Consider the following 19,004-nt stretch of genomic DNA (forward strand, 5'->3'; position numbering starts at 1 on the left):
TGGGTTAGATTAGTATCCTGTCTGTGGGCAGACACATATGCCACAATCGTGAAATAGGCAGTGATAAACTGCCATTCTGTTATAGGGGTCAGGTTTGTGGTGGATCAATGGTCTTAGCAGCAGCATACATTTGATAATTGGCAAATTAGGAGACTACTCTCTTTCACTGGTGCCTTTATGTATGTTTAGTTCAATATGCCTCATGATAATTGTTTTGTCTCATCTTCTTGCCTCAGGGTTCAAAGGATTTTCTGATGACCCTCAGGTTTCACTGCCAAGAACGATACAGCAGGATTCACCTGAAGTATTTCTTTTTAATTTGGATTTGATTTGTCCATCACCTATTCCAGAATCACAGCAACACTAAATATCTAATTTACAAATGCATATCAAAACTGGGACTACCCAAAAGAAAATATTGAATAGTAAAGTACCACGGTACAAGAAATGCAGCATATTAGTATCTGAATATCACAGACAGTTCTCAACACTGTAGCTCTACCAAAGAAGATCATATACATTTACATTTTATTAACAATCCTTTTTTCTTAAAGTAAACTATTCTAAATGTATGTCTTTACTGGGTGCATCACAGAATAAGATCAAGCATCATGAACACACTCTCTTGAAAATTGCCCATCTTTACGTTTCCAGAAAAGATGTTTCTGGAAACCATAGGGACAGATCTAGCTTTCAATAGTCTCTGTATTGCAGACAGACTCTAAACTTTGCGATTAGACATTTATAGATGTCCTTTCAAAAGATAGGATTCTCTGTTGGTAACTTGCTTATTTGTGCTTTTAAACACTACCGTATTTTGATTTAGTTATTGAAGATTATTTTAAAGGTCTTATTTTTTAAACTTTTGTTCCCTTCTTTCTCTTCTGCGAAATGAAAGCAGAAGGGTTATTGAGTACTTACGGCGGGTTATTACATTGTCTGCTGCGTGAGCGTACGCCACCACCGCATGTCCTGGAGCAAGAACCGAATCTAGACCAGGAACTCCAGCTCCCGTCCTGGCTGTAGGGCTGCTCAGGGGTCTTCCAGATGCAGTGACCTTTAAAACACCACTAAAACAGAAGGAGGGAACATCAAATGGGTGTTGGGAAATGGAAACATCATACAAAGTTTAGTTACACACTGCTGATATTTCACACTGAAAATCATAGCAAGGCATTTTTTACTTTAGTTTTACTTTATTCAACTTATAACACGCAGCCATGAACCCTGGGGCGTGAGGGCGCGAGACATGACTAACAAAGAACATAAAACATAAAGGAAAAACGATGGAGCAAAGAGAGGAAGGAGGTCAGTACATTAGGATGTGGAAGTGCCAGGTCAGCCTAAGAGAGTACAAGAATGATCACTTAGTAGAAGAGATGGGTCTTGAGGGTCTTCTTAAAGGAAGTGACCGAGGGTTGCTGACGAAGCATGGATGGAAGCAAGTTCCAGAGTTTAGGAGCTGCAATATAAAAAGCCCCATTCTCACCACCTTCTTAAGTTTGCAGCGTGGTCGAGATAACAAATTCTGGTTACTGGACCTATGGATCCTGGAGTTAGATTTGTCAAGGATTTGATCCAGCAGGTATTTGGGCATTTTGTCATGCCTGCATTTAAAGAGAATTGGGAGAATTCTAAATCTAGCTCAGGCTTCGATCGGCAGCCAGTGTAAGGAGCGTCGGGCAGCTGATACTTGGTCATGACGTGCCAGTCCCAAGACGATCCGAACCACTCCGTTCTGGACTACTTGAAGTCTATTAAGGTCGCTTTTTCCCAATACAGCCAGGAGGCTGCCACAGTAATCGATCTTCGCCCCAACTATGGCTCTTGCGATGGTCTCGGCATTTGCCTGTGAAATGAAAGGTCTTGAGTGGTTCAGGAGTTTTACTTAGTAAGTGGAGGCAGAGATGACACTACTAACGTGGGCTCTCATGTTGAGGGATTGCTCCAGAACAACACCTAATATTTTGAATTTAGGTTGGGGAGAAATGTCAACTAGGCCTAGCCTAAATGATTTATCCAAACTGGCAAGGTAGTTTGTGGTGCCCACGATCATAAGCTTGGTTTTGCTTTTATTTAACGTGAGGTTATTGGCTATTTGCTTTTTAATTCTCCACAGAACAGGAAGGGTTATTAGGATCAGAAGTGTGGCCTTGTACGTCTTGTATTATGTTGCGGTTGCCAAATTAGAATGTTAAATTAAAGACATTTTGAGTTACAGACAGGATGCTGGCTCCAGTATGACATCATTTGCACCACCCAGAGGGAAAGACAACAAGGCGAGGAGATGCTCTGAGTACCCAACTGCAACGTGGCGAGAGTGCAAAGGGACTCAGTGGTGAGAGGTGCAGCAGCATCCTGCGGCACACATTGGTTCACCTTTCAGTGACTGTGAACATAATGTGACAGAGACAGGTAGAAGACTTTAGAACACCTGAAGCATAGAGGTGGATGGGGAATTGTACACAAGTTGATACAGTATCTATCGTTCTTCCAGGGTTATGCAGCTCATGATACAGCTTAGCTGGGTAATAAGCTGTGCACTGTAACTCAAACAGAGCAGAACTCAAACTAAGAGTACTGAGAGCATGATGAGCTCCTTGGAATGCCAGGCAATGCACCCTTTAACCCAGTTTTCAATCAAATATCACAGCTTCCCAATCTACTGGGTCTTCAAATTGTACTTACCTGGTTCTGCTAAAAACCCAACATCCCTGTCACATGTACCCCTTTCTCCTTTCCTCTCTTGTCTCTAGCCCTTCCCATTTCCTCTCTCTACCAAAGTTCACCTTATCACCATGATTTCCTACCTCACTCAGTTACAAATGACCTCACTCAGTTACAAAAGACTCTCCTGACTATCGCACTCCAGTCACAGGCGCAAAGGCACAGGTCCAGATCTACAGCAAGATCAATGAGAAAGTGCCTATCAAGCTCAAATCATTAAAGCTGATCTAAACACTTCCTAGGAAAGTTTGGAAAAATGGCAGTACAATATAAAATCACTGATTTCAAAAAGGGAAATAGCGGAACACAGGTGATAAACTGGATAAAACTCAAAGGGAAAAAAGGGAGGGCAGGTTGGGGAGGGAATAAAAGAAGCAACACGTGGGTAGCTCTCATGGTATTCCCAGATTTTGTTACAAATATTTTTGAGAGGAGTTTTTGCTGGATAACAACTGTGGGAAATAGAGGAAGACAAGCCTAAACATTCTGTGCATGGCTCTACCAGCATCGCAGTCAACTCCCTGCCACCATTGTGCTTATGTGCCACTGATAGCCCAGCACAGGTTCCACATGCAATGGAGCAATGGGATAGAGGGTTAATTCCTGGGGATTCCAGGATTCCAGTCAGTCCTCCTAAAGATCTATGAGGAAGGGCCATACTTACAAGTCTCCCAATCCAAACTCATAATAATAAAATGGGAATCGACATCCCTATTTGAAGAACAAATTATGGAGATTGCATGACCGATTGGGAATTTTTGCTTGGTGCCTAGTGCTGGAACCATACCTTAAGGACACAAATAAAAACATGGCAGCCAGTGGCTTTAGTCAGTACATTATGACAGAGTCAACATCACAAAGGAAAGCAACCCAAATCAATGCTGACATTTCATCTTTTAAGCACTGGCAGAAACTATTGGGCTACTAAAATCCCGAGCAATCATATGCCCCAGCCCAAAACTCTGTCCCTAAAAGGAAAGGCCAGTGTTGAGGTCGAGAAAGACATCAGGTCAAATCGATGACAGCAGTCTTTTAAATTTACGAATGTCTCCTAATACACGGTAGGAATAATAGCAGCCACTACACAGCAGGCCAGACAATGATGTCAATGTGTGATGTGAAAAGTCTGAAGAAGATACATAACCCATAGCAGTTGCCAACCTACAACCCAGGGAGTGCAACTAGAGACTCCCCAGTGCATTAAGGAAATACACTTTCACAACCTAAAATTGAAAATGGGATCAATCCCATCCCCCCACCCTCGACAACCACCCACGTAAACTCACAGTCACAAAAGACAATTAAGAGAAGATTGGGGATCCATTTTACATAAATAGGTGGTAGTGTCCACCCAGCTACAAACATACTTACTGTCCAGATGTGTCAAACCCCTTCCCTGACCTACGGATAAAGAGGGCCAAGGTCAGCAAGATAAAAGAACGTTCTATTGTCAGAGGCTTTTGAACTCGAGTGCGAAAAGCCACAAAACTCAGCGTGAAAGTCAACGAAAGAGAATATCTATTTTCAATCGCAATTTGGAAACTTGACAGGGGAGAGGCAAGGTGGATGTTGGGGTCGGCTTTCTAGCTAATGATGAAGGAAGAGCGGTGCAGAGCGTAATGTAAAGTTGTCTGTGATTAACTGTGAGATATTTGGCTTTTAATGATATTCTAAATGTATAGGGGCAGGCATATCTTCCTGTAAAAAAGTGCTAAATATCACTCACAAGACGAGGCTGGGGAGGTGTACCAATGTGAGATAGAAAACGCCAATGCTTTGAGCTCCTTGTAATGTTTCCGCATTGTAATGCATAACCCATCCATAGAAATAGTTGCAAATGTAAACAAGGCAGTTACCATGGTTGCCACCAGTGAGAAGTGTGGCCAGGAGGTCTCCACTGGCCGCACACCCTCGGCAAGATCCCCACTTGGCCTCAGCAGGTGATGAAGAGCACATTTGCATGGGGCTTGCGCCAAGTGATGTACAGCATATCACCCTGGTTCTGTACGCTCTTTCAACCATTTTGATATTAGAGAATGAGAAGTGGCAGGTGAAAATCCACCCATATCAAGACCTGCCTCACGCCGATCTTTCAATAGGTGAGGGGTCTGCAGCAGTTGGCTCTGCAGATGTTTTGGACTACGACTCCCATCATCCCTAACTAGCATAGTCAATAGCCACATATAAGGGTAATTGGAGTCCTAAATATCTGGAGAGCAAAAGTTTGCAGAACCCTGCCATAGGTGATGTATTAGCAAGGATGGCATCAATTGACTAACCAAGACCCACCTGGTTTGAGGGCATCATGATATTCACAACCTTCCACCCAAAGAGGATACTGAATAGGCCCTCTCAACAAGAGATAGGGGTGGGGGCTGCACATGGACTTGTTTTTTCGCTGACAACATTTCCACCCAGGTCTCAAGTATAGCTTTGTACAAAACCTGCATTGTTGAGAGACAAACATCTGCTCCATTCTTTCTTGGTGGGAGGAATTTCTTTTGACTTGGTGCAATCAAAATACTGTCACTGCTGGCAAACTATATTTTGATTCAATGAGTGCGAATAGCTCTTTGACGTAGACTGAAACTATCTCCCGAATGAGAACTGGCAAATTTCCTTACATTCTGAACTGTCCAATTACTTTCTGAGATGCCCCAAATTTGGATGGTGAGACCATGATCCTCAAAATTCTGCCTGGGCAGTGTTTCTTTTCAATCAGAAATTGCTACGATCGGAGTTCTCTTCTCGTTCTTATCTGTGATTTTTTAGGACCACCTCACATTCTAGGAGACTATGAAACCAGGCTATTCATCCCAACATCACCTATGGATATCATTGTCCAGCCAGTGGTTTCCAATTTCTTTTTTTCATTTATTGGTTACTTATAATGCGCCTACACACAAGTATTTCTAGGCACAACAAGGCAAGAGGGTAGGGGAACAGGGGAGACAAAAGGTAGCGATCTTACTAGGTCTTGTGACGTTCAGATTGTGCGAGTGCAGTAACGAGAAGTGCAGGGGGAGGGAAGGAGGGCGAAGCACAGGAAACAGGGAAGAGGGCCTGCAGTAACGAGAAGTGCAGTGGGAGGGAAGGAGGGTGAAGCACAGGAAACAGGGAATAGGGCCTGTGAGAAGGACAGTGCAAGTGAAGACCAGGTGGACAGGGCCAGGGGAAGAAAAGAAAACAAGGGAAGGGGGAACCACAAGCTAAGTGCGACATGGCGGGCTGGGATGGCTCAAGGCCAGCCAGGAGGTGCAGGCGGGAGGGACCATAAAGGCAGGTGCAAGAAGAGGAGGGTGTTGGGAGTGGGTCAGGGGAGACCAGGTGCAGGGGGAAGACTGGATAAGTGGGTGGGGGGCTGGTGCCATGTATGGCTATGATGAAACCAGGCCTCCAGTACAGGGCAGAAGGGGACTTAGCAGGGGAGGGGGAGAGGAAAGGAAGAAGAGAAAAGGAAGGTCTTGAGGAGTTTCTGGAACTTAAGGAGATCTGGCTCAAGTCTGAGAGGAATAGTATAATAGAACAAAGGATCGATTACCCCTCTCTAGGTCCATTTTGTTTAGGTTAGTGTACCACCCTTTTGCCTTATCAAAATTAGTAATAAGGTCTCTCACAATATCTCCAAACCATTTATATTAACATATGTTTTGTTTTATCTTCACAAAACATACATAAAATCAATTAAGACTATTTATATACAAAGTTTCACAATCGTGTTGACAAGGCAACCAACCCTGTGGGGGCCTTCCACCTGTGGTTGGCCACTTTAAGTGTGGGAAGTGTTCTCTATGCCCTTTAACAAAAGACATTAAGAGCATAGACATTAAAGGGAAAGAGTGGAGATTGAACAACTTCACCAACTGCATGACTCAGTGGGCAGTGTATGGAATAAAATGCCGATGTGAGCTTATCTACGTTGGCAAAACAAAGCGCCAGGTACATCAACATATCTGCGACAACAGATTGTGTATTAGGAACACAGTTGAAAATAAACCTTTAGTGGCACACTATACATGGCACCAACATAAACCAACAGACATTTTTTGGTTTGTGATCCAAGTGATGAAGACACCAGCCAGAGGTGAAGATCGGGCCCTGGCCTTAAAGAAATGCGAACAACAGTGGATTTATAATTTAGACATGGTCAAAAATTGTTTAAATTCATCGGTAGAATGGGGCATTTTCATGTGATTATGAAACAGCTCTTGGACATGAAAGCTCTATGTCTCAGAATATGAAAAGTTAGAATATGAAAAGTGATGTGTTATATACTTTCCACATAAACAGTCTGATCGTACTAAGAAGTCACGAAAAACGAATCAAATTGTTGACATGTAGGAAGATAGCAAAGTAAATGTAGAAAAAACGTAGTACTCAGCCATGTATTTGGATAAACACCAGCCTACATGTAACATTGTGTTTTCTTCCAATGTGAAAACAATATAAAGAAACAAAAATCTGCACAATTTAAAAGGTTTAGAACTCATTTCGAAAGCGCAGGTACAAAATACTACACTTCGATTGATACACAACACGGCGCTGTGACTGCGATATTAGGAGAAAATCAGTGTGAAGATCTGTGGTGCAGCAGCCAATAACATCACATGACACAGACTCTGTGATCATGTGATTTGATGAAATGGATAAAATAACATGGAACTCGAGCAGGAAGGCTTTTAAAGAGTTTTTCCGAAAACATTGGATGCGAGCGGATGAAAGAGGACATTTAGAACGAAAAGGTAAGTCAATAATATTCTGTTTCGAGTGCCTTGCAACCTGCACTATAATGAAATGTATGCTTTAGCCACATCTAGAATGATGTTGAAGATGACCCTAATAGATAAAATAAAATCGAAAATAGTAGTCTTTGCACCACGATTAAACCAATAACGCCGGTGCTATAACAACTAAAGACAAAGTATATCTGTATCAACGTCAGACTGACATGGATCAATGGCACTGTAATTCTACAGATACAACAATTAATCAACCAGTGAATGTAATAACCACGGTTGAAAATTAGCGTGACCACACGGCACGACAAAAAAGAAAAGAAAATAAGAAAAACACAGTCCTGTAACAACAGGTCAGTATAACAGAAATGATAGTCAAAGTCAAATAATAGGACACATACCAATGAAAAATAAGGTGAGCAAAATGTATTCATTATTTTTTGTAGGCAGATACAAATAATAGGTCATCTGTAGAGTCAAGATAGCAGTAATTTTGCCTGACCAAGATGCTCAAGTCCCAATGTTTCTGAAAAACAGGTTAGTGACCACAAGAGGTTGTGAATACACAAATCACTCACACTATATCCTCCAATTTGTTATTAGTTTTTATGTTTTGTATTTTAGAGTGTGTAATACAATGATACCCAAGGGGGTTCCTGTGATTCAATTATAAAATTGAAAGAAATGTCTGTCTCCTGAAGACGAACAAAAATATTGGAAAAAGGCACTAGCGATAGAGCCTAATTTAACAAAAAGGACGAAACATATGTAGACCATCGAAGAGGCACAAAGTATTGAGCCTCAGTTATTTGGAGACCATACTGAAGGGTCTCCATTCATAGATTAAAAGCTTGTGACATATATAGAACAAAACAATGTACAACAACTAGATTGATTTGTTCTGTTAGCTATTGTCCCATACTACGACCTCCAAGAAGGATAATTTTTGTTGAAGAAGGACTCAAGTCATATACTAACCCCACCTTTTTCACAACACGATTGTCAAACTTTGTATATAAATAGTTTTAATTGATTTTATGTATGTTTTGTGAAGATAAAAATAAAAAAGAATTATGTTGATATAAATGGTTTGGAGATATTGTGAGAGACCTCATTATTAATCATTTTTGATAAGGCGAAAAGGTGGTACACTAACCTAAACAAACCAGACCTAGAGGGCGGTAATCAATCCTTTGTTCTATTATACTTCTCCTGTATCATTCCCAGTTTGGGATCGATCCTCCGAGAAAAAAAAATAGGGAAGCACACAAAAATGATCACCTCACATCTGGGAGGGGCAGGGAGGCCATTCCAGAGTGAGGCACCTGCGGAGGAGAGAGATCATCCACCAACTCTCTGCTTGGAGAAGCGTCTGATCTGCAGAGAGTTAGAACTAGACGACCGAAGGGCTCTACCAGAGAGATATTTAGGGAGAGAGAGTTGGGTGTAGAGGGGTCCCACGCCCCAGAAAGCCTGGTGGGTGATCCAGAGGGTCTTGAACTTAATCCATGCAGCAACCGGGAGCCAGTGGAGAGAGTTATGGGCTGGAGAGCTGCGGTCCCGGGACTTGAGGCCAAGGATAAATCTTGCAGTCCTATTCTGGATTAGTTGAAGGGGCCAAAGGGAGGAGCTAGGTAGATTGAGGAAGAGGCTGTTTCATTAGTCCAGCCTGGATAGAACCATGACTCATAGAGACATAGGGCCTCAATACGAGTTTGGAGGCAGCCTTGCCCTTAATAAGGGGACCTCGTGATAGGGCGGAATGGGTTTAACGGCACCGGCAGCTCTACCGGCGGCGTTAAACCCATTCCGCCAGGGTCATAATGAGGCCCATTGAGTTTCTAGGGGAAAGTGATGAAAGTCAGCCTTCTTTGTAAGGTCAAAGATGTGTGGGGAGAAATAAAGAGAGGAGTCAAAGATGACACCAAGGTTTTTTGCTTCACAGGAGGGAGAGGGGGCCCAAGGATGGTGCAAGAGTATGGGGAAAAGAGGGAGCAGGGGCCCCAATGAGAAGGATCTCAGTCTTACTTGCATTAAGATAGAGATCATTGGTGGTGCACCATGCTTGAATAGCAGAGATGCAATCAGGAATGAGCAAGGAAGGGGAGGAGGTAGAGGAGGGAAGCTTGAAGGAGAGCTGCAAATCATCTGAATAACACTGGAAATTGGGGGAGAAGGTGGAGATGAAATGGGCAAGGGGGGGGCAGGTAGATATTGAAGAGCCTGAGCGAGAGGATGGAGCAGAGAGGAACACTGCAGGTGGAGAGAGAGAGAGAGAGAGACAGAGAGAGAGAGAGAGAGAGATAGTGGAGAGAAAAGGGCCCAGTTGAACCAGGGAAGGTTGGTCAGAAAGGAGGGAGGTCAACCAGTCCAGAGCCATGCCAGTGATGCCAGGGGTGTCAAGGAGTCGATTTATCTGGGTGGGATGATTGACCTGTGTCGAAGGCAGAAGAAAGGTCAGGAAGGATAAAAACTGGGGGAGAGCTTGAATTGAGAATAGAGAGCAAATATTCATGGGTGTTCAGGATAGCAGTTTCCGTGCCTCTGACAGCTCTGAAGCCAGACTGGTGGTCATGGAGGCAGTAACAGATTTGGTGTGGTGGATAAGATAGGAGATATCCAGCTTCTCCAAGAGTTTCTCCAAGAAGGGAGTAGTGGAGATAGGGCGGTAGTTGGCCAGACAGGAAGGGTCGGCAGAAGGCTTTTTTAGGTGAAGGTGCACAAAGGAGTGCTTGAGGAGTGAGGCTAAGGATCCAGTGGCAAAGGAGTGATTGCAGAAATCGACCAAGGCTGGAGCAAGGTAGAGAATGTTGTCCTTGATTGTTCTGCCGCAGCAGGGGGCACCTGTTTGGATAAGACTTTCATAGAGCAGGTGTTATGGGAGAGAAAGTGAGGAGTAGGTATTGGGAGCAGGGGGGCAAGGGAGGAAAGAGAGAAGGTGAGGGAGAAGGGTGTGGAGTAGAGGAGTGAGAGGAGAGGATGCCCTGGGTTTGGGAAATGAAGTGAGAGGCCAGAGAAGTACAGAGGGCCAAGAAAGGCAGGAAAGACGTGGAGACTGCAGTAGGGTTGACGAGTTCCTTGCAGATTTTGAAAAGTTCTGCCGTGTTGTTCGAGTCCGCAGACATGCGTGCTTGGATGTAGGCTCTCTTCTTGGTGCAGATGGAGAGAATGTATTGCCTTTGGAGCAGGAGGCAGACCAGTTTTTCAGAGGATGAGCTAGAAGCTGCCATTTTCGCTAAGCCACTCTGCATTTTAAACTGGCCAGGTTTGAGTTATTCCCGGACTTGCACTTAGAGGCAGGTTTTATGAGGATCCTCATGACAGGGGCAAGGATGTCCAGAGTGTTGGAAATGGGGAGTTGAAGGTAAGTGAGTGCTGAGTCAGGGTGAGAGTCAGTGGCAGGAGTAGGAGGGAGATTAAAAGTGGCTGCAAAGGTGGCAACTGACACTCGCTTCATCGGTCGAATAAATGAGAAGGCTGGCAGTGCAGGTGGAGGCTCAGCCGGGGCCCCAAGGATATCAAGGTGAGAGGATTGGAGAACATGATCAGACTAGGAGGGAGGAGTAATGTTAGGTTTGGATATGGGAAAGTCAGATGAGAGCATCCAAGGTGTGTCTCGCAGAACACATTGGGCCGTAGGGAAGAGTGGAAAGTGAGAGACAGTCACAGAGGTTGCAGAAGTGCCCAGAGGTCACATTAGGGGAGTCGAGTTGAACATTGAAATCTCTGAGGATGAGAAGCTTGGAGGAGGAGGTCAAAAGAGAAGATGTGAGGTCAGCCCATTCAGAGAGGAAGTGGGAGACCTGGCCAGGGGGCCTAAAGATGGTGGCCAGAGTTATAGAGAGGACAGGGAAGGCGCTGAGCCTGCAGACAAGACATTCGAAAGAGGAGTGGGGCCGAGTGGGTATGATGGTAGCAGGGACCCACTCAGGGAAGGTTGGGCCACTCTTCCCATGGGCCAGTTAGGCCTAGGTTTAGAGTGGATCTTGTAGCCCTCAGGTAGGAGAGTGTCAAAACTCGTGACAGAATGAACCATGTCTCGGTGAGAGCGAGGATATCAAGATCAAGGTCCTCAAGGAGGTGGCATATGTCAAAGGCATGTTTGACAGCAGGGTGAGAGCTGAGGGTAGCTAAGTGGAGCAGGTTTCCACTTTTGAAGATCTTCTGAGGAGGGGTACAGGGGAGTGGTACACCCATCAGAGGTGGCAGAGGAGCTAGAGGGATGACACAAGGAGGATAGGCAGGGAGGGGTGTGATGAGAGGCAGGAGACACCTATCAAGAAGGAGGAGATTGGGCTGAGAGCCCTGGGCCATGGCAGTGCCATTTAGGTAGACAATAATGATGACCCTAGAGAACAGGAAGGATGCCAAGAGAACGTCCCAGCGGGTGCCACCATTAATGGGAGAGGAAGAGAAAGGGGAGAGCACAGAGACCATGTGGGGAGTCCCAGGGTCTGGTGAAGGAACGACAAAGAGGATGTCAGTGACATTCTGTCTGGAGGAGGCACTGACTTAGGTGTCAGCGATAGGGAGGCCCGGGTTGGAGACCAGGAGGTCCTTCTGGAACATTTTCATTCCAGACTTAGATGGAGGAATAGGAAAGGTGATAGAGTAGCAGTTAGAAAAGATAGGGGCGATTGAGAGCACCATTGAGGACAAGTAGAAACGCGTGGAGAGAGAGGGAGGCACTTCAGAGCATGACCCAAAAACACAACCAAATGCACATGGCAATATAATAATCAAAAGTGGTGAGAAGCAAGAGGCCTAGGAAAGAACCTACAGAAGGGAAAAACAAGCAGATTTGAATTTGCATACAATGCATCCAAAGAGTGGGAAAAACATAAGAATTAAACAGCGGGCAGATTTGAAATTCCAAGGGAGAGGAAAGGCAGGAATTAAACAAAGCCCGTACAAAATAAAAATAGCCAGATTTAAATTTCCCAGAGAATGGAAAGGCATAAATATTAAGCAGAGCCAGTAAGGTTACAGCAGGCATATTAGAGTTTCCCAGAGGTTGGAAAAAAGCATAGGAGTTAAGCAGGGCCCAGTACAAAATAAATACAGCCAGATTTGAGTTTCCGAGAGAGTGGAAAAGGGCATAGGTATTAAACATGGCCAGTACTAACACCATTCATGAAATAAATACAGCAAGATTTGAGTTTTCCAGAGAGTTAAAGCAAAAGCATATGAGATAAATAGGCCCAGTACAAAGTTAATACAGCCAGATTTGAAATTCCCAAAGAAGTGGGAAAAGGGCAAAATTCAAACAACAGCCGTAGTAGCAAATGCAGGCATATCAGAAGTATGCAGGGAACAGTAACGGGTTCAGTAATATGATGAAGGAGAGAGGCGCTTTTGGAGAACAGGAGGAAGAGTCAATGAGTCAGATTAGGGTAGCGGGCCTGGCAGCGCAATGCAGGAAAGTCAAAGCACAATGGAGGCCAGACAAAGAATGGGCCGTAAGTGTGAAGTCAATGGAGATTTAACCGGATGATAGCAGGAGGCAATCCGGGTGCTGTGGTGAAGCTCCAGGTGTGCACAAGGGACGAACAGAAACGCAGGCTAGGATACTGAGTGCCGCGGGGATGGCAAGGTAGGAAGAGTTAGCGGCAAAGTCCCGGCTCAGGAGTAGCGCATAGAGCAGAAGAGGCCACATCTGGGGAAGGGTGTGGGGGGTGCGTTGAAGGAGAATGAGGAGGCAACTAGAGGTGTGGGGGGTAGGTGCCCCGCTCCAGGGGATAAAGGGAAAATAGAGGAAGGACTTGCCCTCTGAGCGAGGCGTCTTCGAATTTCTGGGGTAATTTCCTCCTCTTTCTTCGATCAGGAGCCAATCAATAGAACTTCCTGGGGCTCAAGTTGATCCAGGAGGAATATAAAACTTGCGGCCATGTTGTAGAGGCCCGGCCGATCTGTCGACACAAAGGCAGCTCCATGCGGGCTCAGGACAGATGGTGATGGCCCAGTGCAGGAAGAGTGCATAAGGATATCTTCTGCTATTCCAGCCTAATAACCACACTTTTTGTCCAGTGGTATTCTAATATCAGCGAAGGAGCAACATAAGCAGTAAGCATGAACAATCACTGGATTTCCTAAAATACAGACACTTTTGTACCACCCTTGCATGTACGGCCTGCAGCGACATTCTCACAGCATCATGATCTGAGCATGTTTCAGGTCATCATGGACAACACCCTTTATTGCCACAAGGGACATAATCCTACCATATGCTTTCTATTCAGGTACCCCCTCACACATGATCTTCTAGGAAAAATAGTTTCATCTCAGTTCTAACACATTTTGCTGTCACACTTGCATGCGTTAGATGCAACTTCAAGGGCACAGCACCGCATTCAGAGCACAACGTCGTCCCACACACACTGCATCTAAGACTACTCACAAAAACACGCTCCAAACACACACTCTACCACACGCTCAGTCAGGTTCTGGTCCGCAACACTGCTGGGCAATGTGAAGGAGCTCCAAGGTCATACTGTGGCTGATGTGGACTATACAAATGCCAGTTACCATAACATAACTAAACATACCATACAGAGTATTAGGTGTCTCCTCTTTCCAGATATATATGCTATTTGTGTAGACAATATGTCTGATGCACCGAAGGTGAGGTGGTTGAAGTGTGCAGAATGAAAACTTCAAGCTGGGGGATTGTGCACGTGTCTGTGTTATAGAGTGCTTAATACTAGCTGCTTCCTAAACATTTCCTGAGTACTCCGGAAAAAGGGAACTGAGGAGCAGGGAATTTAAGTAGTTTGTGGAGGATCAGAAATGCAGTCAATTGAGGAAGCAGGGACAAAAAAGGGAGTGTCCTTGTTCCACAGCTATCAACCTATTTGCTAGACATGTTGGTTGCCTCATGGGCAGCTATCCTTCAACCTAGGCAGGTTACTATGCAAATTTAGCTAACTGAATATTCTCTCTATACCTACCAGGGTAATTTTTAATACACCCTGGTAGCTTCTATGTTGTAGGAACAATTGGTATCCTGTAAGGATTGTTTTATTTCTCTAAGTGTTCCCCAACAATCCACCTTGTTATTTGATGAACATGTTGTTCTTTTGTATTTTGTCTATATATGATGAATGCTATGTTTTATGTCTTTCTTCGTTCTTTTCCAATTATTTTATTTAGTTTTTTGCTAAAAAACTTTTGAATAACTAAAAACTGTCCTCTTAATAAATAAATGTATTGCTAGTACCCTTTAGACTTCTTCTTTGGTTTACCCTTAGTGACTTTTTTTGCAAGCACTATCCTTGAATTCATTATGGAGATTTGATTTAAATACTTGACAGAATTTAGGACTGTCCACAGCGTGAGTACCCTTCTGTTGGTTCTGTTTAAGCAGTATATCTTGCCCCAACTCACGCTTGCACATAGAGGCACCCCTATTGTTTGTTACAGATCCTTCAACCTAGGGACAATTGTGTAACACTTTTGCCACCACGTATTCATACGGATCCCAGTACTTTATCACCTACCCTTCTAATACCCAGAATGAGCATCTGGAGAACATCAGGCACTGAGGTAGAGAGCCGAGCTCATCCTGACCGGCTCTGTTTCCACAACTGTTTTGCTTTGTTTCATCTCAACGCAAGTTACCGTAGTCTGGCAACTGTTGCCGGGCATCCCTTAATTGCAAAACATAGACCCATTACCAGCAGCAAAGAAATATCCTTGAGTGAGCAAAAAAAAAAAAAACAACAACATAGCAATCGCAACTGCCGCACCCCCCCACACTCCTGCCATGCAGAATCTGGATACGCTTTCATGCCTTGAGGAAGGAAGAGATTGTGGTCCGTCCACGTGGCCTATGTATTTCCCATCACATACACTTGCAGGGTTAGGATTGAAAGGAAGAGGGGACATGATTCATGGAAACACAGTGCATGGTATGATATATTAGAGGGTCTTGTTCTATGCCACTACACAGATGATTCAATCAGCAACACACTCCAGTGAGTCTAACATCAAAACCAGCCTGATCAGCTATTGCGCAAGAACAAATTACAACGGGCGTGAGGCATACTCCTAAAATGCGCACCTTGCCATTAGGATTCATCAACATGAATATGTTATGGTAGTGGAAGTACCTTTGCTTGTGAGCACTCTGTTCCGTCCAGTGGTGGCCCCTTCTTGGTCTTGCAGAAGTATGGGTTATCTGGGTGACTGCACCAAAGTTGCTTGCAAGGATCAAAGGTCCTAAACTGTGGAAAAAGCACTTCAATTTAGTTATCATTGTTGCAATACACATCTAAATCCAGCCTCCTGCAGACATGATCGGCTTACTTTCAATAGACTGATAGTATGCAACAACAGTCGAGACCCATAAACATTTCTTTCCACCCTTTCCTGTTTTATTGTTCCGCCCTAGTGATTATTTACAAAAATAACCACACTATATCCAAGAAACATGAACAAAATGTTAGCGTGCCCTTCATTCGCACTATTCATCCCCAACCCGTTGACATTGATGCCTAAAAGTATCCACCTTCACCGTCCTGGGAGGTGCTCAAGACTAGGGTTTTCCACAATACGCTCAGAAAACCCTGTTCTTCACCAGATCACAGAGAGATCCTAGGCAAACTGATTGATGACAACACCAAACCTGCTATCTGATAAAGACAAACAAAACTGGGCAAAAGGGACACACAACAGGCCGGGGCACCCGCCAATGAATGTGAGAAAAACCTCAGGGCGCAGGCCTAGCTTCAAGGGTTTCAACCCAGAAGTAGACACAGGGCCTCATTCCGAGGTTGGTGCTAGTCATGGCGCAATTAGCGCCATGACTAGCACCAATACCGGTAGCGCCACTGACTTGGTGGTATGGGGACTTACCGGTCTATTCCGAATATTGCGGGACCGGTAAGTTCCCATTTTAAAAGCCATTCCCCATTCCCATTTGAGCCCCCATAGGGCTCAATGGGAAGGGGGAAGGCGGCAATAACGGTACCGTAAATTACGGTACAGTTATTTACCCTGGTATCCCTTTGCGGGTCCCGTCCTTAACGCCTGCTAAAACCAGACGTTAAGGAAGGACCCACAAAGGGACCTCGGAATAGGGCGCAAAGGGATTACCGGCACTGGTGTAATTACAGGTGCCCGGTATCCCTTTGCGCCCGGGTCGTAATGACCCCCACACTGATTGACTCAAACTAGCCTTGCCCCGGTCCGCCTTAGCTCTGATGCGCGCATTGACCTGAAACTAACACATACCTCTCAATCTCCTAAGCGAACAGACACCCCAATTCATCTACACTAGAAATCTAAGTGGACTCTTGATTAACTGCTACCACCTACCTCACACTACCCTGCACTTAAACATCAAGTATGCACTCACACACAACACCTTGAGCCTCTCCTTGACCAGCCTTCCACTGGTCTGTTCATCACTCCAACAACCTTGTCACAACAACGCTCACGCAGACCTGGATTATGCCTCTGGATGACGTTTGGCATAAAACATTACAAACGTTGTCACAAGTTTCTTAACACTTAAAACGCCTGTCCACTCCCAGAGCATGAATTCCCCAGTCAGCTTCGCAATACCTCTTTAGCACCGGCAACCTTGCTCACCTCTAGCAACACCCACTCTCCTTTTGTCATAACCAGGAGCACCAGAAGCCATGCTATACAAGACTTAATGATTTAACATAATAATACACATGTTTGTGTGCATTGTTATATGTGCGAGTTTGTGTATGGAACAATTTGGGAGCAAATCATTACTGAATAAACTAGCCAATGAGAGAAATTATCAGACTTCAGGATCCAGGAATCACTAACTACAAGCCCAACTTCAGTATATAAATTACATTGGAAAGAGAAAGTTTGCACTGGTGCAAAATCTGGAGTAGGCCCTATTTGCACCCGACCCGGTTGGCTTTGTTGCAGATTACGGAAAGTTTTTTGGACTAGGGCAAAAACCTTGACATTTTGTACAATCTGTGATACCCGGTAAACGGAAATTAGGCAAAAGCAGTCTGATCCTCATTAGGTAGGCTTTTGCACCATAGGAGAAATGAGGAGCACAAAATGTTGCACTATTTATGATGTTATATATATATAATGAGAAATTGAGCAAATAAATGTTGATCTGTTTTTGAAATGTAAAATGTGGCATTAAGAATTAACCAAAATCACTTTCCTCTATTTCTTATAACATAATCACCAAAAATACTACAAAATCAAGTTGCTCTAAACTTTTTTTAGTGCAAAACGGTTTACTTGATATTGATGAAAAAAATCCTGTTTGCTGTATTGCCTAACTAGCACAACTAGCAAATGGAGCAAATTAGAATTGCTCCATTTTATGCACCCCCGCAAACTTTTTGTAATATGCGGTATTACGTTTTTTTTTTTTTTTTGTTTATTTATTTTTTATAGCGCACTGAACCCAGAGGTACCTTGGCACATTGCAGAAAGGTTACAAGTGTTACAGATAGTCATATTCGCAGATTACAGGATAAAGCTAAGTTACAGGGTAGTACATTGTAACATTATACAGTTGTTTACAGAATAAGCATAATCATAAATAATAGCGAAGTACATTAGGGAAGTGATACGAATGGTCCGATACAATCAAAGGGTCATGAGGGGCAGCATCGTGGGTACAGAGAGGAGCAGAGAGCGTGAAGTATCCTAGAGTGAGGTCCAGAAGAGGACTTAGTCCCTCTCAGTGAGCCATGTAATGGCTTTTCTCTGAAGTTAGAGAAAGGCTGAGTTGACTTAAGGGAGAGTGTGAGAGTGTTCCATAGCTGAGCTGCCATGACTGGGAAACTGCTCCCCCTGACTTCTTGAGTTTGTACCTAGGGACTAACAGGCAGGAGTTGTTGGTCGATCTAGTGACACAAGCTGAAGATCTGAAGGTGAATTTCTCGGTTAGGTAAGGAGGGGCAGCATGAATCAAGGATTTATGTGTAAGAGACATGGTTTTAAGTTGAATCTTGTCCTTGATGGACAGACATTTGTGCTGTTTTCTTATTTCTGAGATATGTTCTCTCCTTGGGATGCTCAAGGCAGACCTCAGTGCATTGTTTTGCAGGGTTTGTAGTTTATTTGTATTACTAGCACCTACGTGTAGTTTGTTACAGTAATACAGCTTTGAGATGATAAGGGCTCTAGCCAAGATTAGACAGTTTTCTTCAGAAAGCAAAGGTTTGCAGGCCCTAATCAATTTATCTGTGTACGCTGTGGCTGAAGCCCTAGCGTTCACTTGTTTGTGTAAGTTCAATGTGAAATCTAGGTAGAAACCTAAGGTTTTTACCTCTTTGGCCACTGGGATGTTGTTCCCATCAATATTGAAAGACGCATAATCTGAATGAAGTGCATTCAAATTAGCTGGAGAGCCTAAAATCATGAGCTCAGTTTTGTCATCATTTAGGCAGAGACCTTGGGTGGCCATCCATGCCTAAATGATGAAATACATTTTGTTCACATGCAGTACATCAGTCTCATAATTCCCCGTTAAGGGTAGGAGGATCTGGGTGTCATCTGCATAGTTATGTAGGTGACATCCAGATCATC

General features: G+C 44.1%; 1 protein-coding gene across 2 annotated transcripts in view; it reads right to left on the minus strand.

Moving 5' to 3' along the window:
• ADAMTS14 (ADAM metallopeptidase with thrombospondin type 1 motif 14) overlaps positions 1 to 19,004 on the minus strand; it is a 622,677-nt gene that overhangs the window by 202,678 nt on the left and 400,995 nt on the right. For both annotated transcript variants that reach the window (XM_069610499.1, XM_069610498.1), the window contains exons 10-11: positions 15,572 to 15,685; positions 922 to 1,070 (exon numbers count right to left, since the gene is read on the minus strand). In XM_069610499.1, the coding sequence (XP_069466600.1) occupies positions 922 to 1,070; positions 15,572 to 15,685 (263 nt within the window). The remainder of the gene's footprint in view (positions 1 to 921; positions 1,071 to 15,571; positions 15,686 to 19,004) is intronic.

Source organism: Ambystoma mexicanum, chromosome 8 (genome assembly GCF_040938575.1).
Source record: "Ambystoma mexicanum isolate Mex_15411 chromosome 8, UKY_AmexF1_1, whole genome shotgun sequence".
Lineage (NCBI taxonomy): Eukaryota > Metazoa > Chordata > Amphibia > Caudata > Ambystomatidae > Ambystoma > Ambystoma mexicanum.